The 2,872-nt window shown below is 37.7% G+C and overlaps 1 protein-coding gene across 1 annotated transcript; it reads left to right on the top strand.

Moving 5' to 3' along the window:
* Nucleotides 1–748: 748 nt before the first annotated feature.
* LOC105299985 (olfactory receptor 2M3-like) lies at nucleotides 749–1,684 on the top strand. The gene has a single exon (XM_011371999.1). The coding sequence runs from the start codon at nucleotides 749–751 to the stop codon at nucleotides 1,682–1,684; it is 936 nt and encodes a 311-aa protein (XP_011370301.1).
* Nucleotides 1,685–2,872: the final 1,188 nt, after the last annotated feature.

Raw genomic sequence — 2,872 nt, 5'->3', positions numbered from 1 at the left:
TAGTTAGTAATTGCCTATGATCACACAGCCAAAGTCACATTTGGCAGGTGTTTGAGTTATGTCTTTGCACTGGCCTCTGTGCCTCCTCTCAGGCAAGCTGGTCTATGCTGCGTCCCTCAGTGACGTACCTCGTTTTTAGTGACGAAGTGAGAAAAAGGTATTTTGGTGAGTATCTACTTCCACTAGAATTTACCATTATTAGAATAAGTATTACTTAATGGACTCTTGACTGTTCACTTCTCAATGTCTTCTGTTTACCTGGAATTGAACTAATCCTGTCTTATTTCCACTAGTCTGTGCTTAGCTTTACACTTTGAAAGAGAATATTTAGGAGCATTCTAGTGTGATCTGATGACTTCCATTGAAAGTACGGCTGAAATGATATTGTCTTCCCAGGTATTTATGAGTCTTTTCAAGGTCTTCATGCAATTATGAAGGATGATCCACATTACACATTTAAGGTGGCATGTTGCTAAATCTTGATTATATGTCTTTAGAACACTCCCAAGCTTTTATGGTGAAAATTATGATGTCCATTAGCTGTGCATTTTTCATTAAAAATATATCAAGTGATAAATAAATCTTAATATTTCTAGTCTGAAAATAAAAATGATGGTCAGGGAAACAGTTTTCCATGCTTAGACAGATTTGTAGATGTAGTTATCTGGGAATGAAGCTCTTGATATTTACATGGCAGTGTCTCTGCCATTTCTAACATGTTGTATTCTCTGTAGTGAATACATCCATCATGTCACAGGAGAATCAGACCTTCAGCTCCGACTTCATCCTTCTGGGAATCTTTGGTCACAGCCCCACCCACACCTTCCTCTTCTCTCTGGTCTTGGGCATCTTCTCAGTGGCCTTCGTGGGAAACATGGCCATGGTCCTCCTCATCTGCCTGGACGCCCGGCTCCACACCCCCATGTATTTCCTCCTCAGCCAACTGTCCCTCATGGACCTCATGCTCATCTGTACCATTGTGCCCAAGACAGCCTTCAACTACTTGTCTGGCAGCAAGTCCATATCTGTGGCCGGTTGTGGGGCTCAGATATTCTTCTACGTGTCCCTGCTTGGAGCTGAATGTTTCCTTTTGGCTGTCATGGCCTATGACCGTTATGTGGCTATATGCCACCCTTTACGATACTCAGGTCTCATGAGCCAGAAAATATGCTGTTTCATGGCTGCTTCTTCCTGGATTCTTGGTTCCACTGATGGTATAATTGAAGTTGCAGTGGTATTGTCCTTTTCATATTGTGCCCGGGAAATACCTAGTTTTTTCTGTGACGTCCCTGCCCTACTCACTCTCTCATGCACTAGCACCTTGCTATTTGAAATAATGATGTTTATCTGCTGTGTTGTCATGCTTCTGCTCCCTATAGCAGTCATCATAGCTTCCTATGCTCGTGTTATTCTGGCCATCATTCGCATGGGGTCTGCAGAAGGTCGCCGCAAAGCTTTCACCACCTGCTCCTCCCACCTTATGGTGTTAGGAATGTACTTTGGAGCTGGCATGTTCACATATATGAGGCCTGTTTCTGACCACTCCCCTACCCAGGACAAGATGGTGTCCGCCTTCTACACCATCCTCACTCCCATGCTGAACCCCCTCATTTATAGCCTTCGCAACAAGGAAGTGACCAGAGCATTCATGAAGGTTTTGGGGAAGGACAAGTATGCAGAATAACTTGCTTAAGTATCTTTATTATTTGCTTTTTTTGCCCCTACTTTTGTTACTCTTTCTTAAATTTATGTATTATTCCATTTATTCAGTACCTAACATTTATCCATCATTGTAGCAACAAAAAAAGATTTAGAAACTAAAATCTATTTGCATTCTTTTGTTCAAGTATTTCATATTTTTATTATGGTAAACATAAGATATGACTGTAAGTAAAGTTTGCTCAGTAAAATGCACAGTTTTATATATTTTTAAAATCAACGTTAGTTACAAATGAGGAGTGTTTACCTGTCATAATACCCTGTTGATTGATTGTACTTTTAAAACTTAATTTGTCTTTTAACATGTTATAGGTTTAACCTTGACAAAGGAAAAGAATTTTCCTATGTTCAATATCATAACTTGAATTGATAATTTTCTAAATGCATGACCAAGATAATTTCATACAAAATTATAAATATGAATTTAAGATCATTACGAAAATGAATTTAACATAACCAGATGGAGGAGAGAGAGTCTCTAGGACAAGTTGTACTCTAGCATATTGAACTTTAGTTGTATTGGAATGTCTTCTTCTTTAGGATACTGGATGATTGGGGAGTTTCCATTTATTTCATTCCCCTAGAGACTTCAACCTTACAAATAGGAGACTAAAATGTGAATATGAATCTTTCAGTTCTGGATTCACCACACTTAGACATTTTAATCTTTATGTGAGTAATGAACTGCAATTGTATGAATCATGATTAATTTTTAATCGAGAAGTCTTTCATTGTTAAGTCTATACATATTTTACTCATGTATTACATACTTGCCATAGATATTGTTGTTTTAATATTTACATAAAATTAAGTATGATCCTAGAGATTGTCATGTTTTTATGAGGAAAAAAATCTTATAGCCTAATATCAATACAAACTGTTCTGTTAAATCTCTGGCACAATATTCTCACTGTATTAATTTTCTTCACTGCATAATAGCTTTAAATAGCAGTCATTTATTATGCCATGGTTTGTATGAATCAAGAGTTCTGGCATGGCTAACCTGATTCTTCTGCTCAAGATCTTACAGAATAGTAAACCAGATTTAGGCTAGGACTGCCACTTCATCTGGGGCTCATGGTTACTTCCAAGCTCACACAGTTATTAAAATAGGTTTTTTCTATGCAGCTAAATAATCTTTGGTTTCTTGCTT

The sequence above is a fragment of the Pteropus vampyrus genome, unplaced genomic scaffold (assembly GCF_000151845.1).
Source record: "Pteropus vampyrus isolate Shadow unplaced genomic scaffold, Pvam_2.0 Scaffold197, whole genome shotgun sequence".
NCBI lineage: Eukaryota > Metazoa > Chordata > Mammalia > Chiroptera > Pteropodidae > Pteropus > Pteropus vampyrus.
The sequence above is the reverse complement of the archived record's forward strand: the minus strand, read 5'-3'. Positions and strand labels throughout refer to the sequence as shown.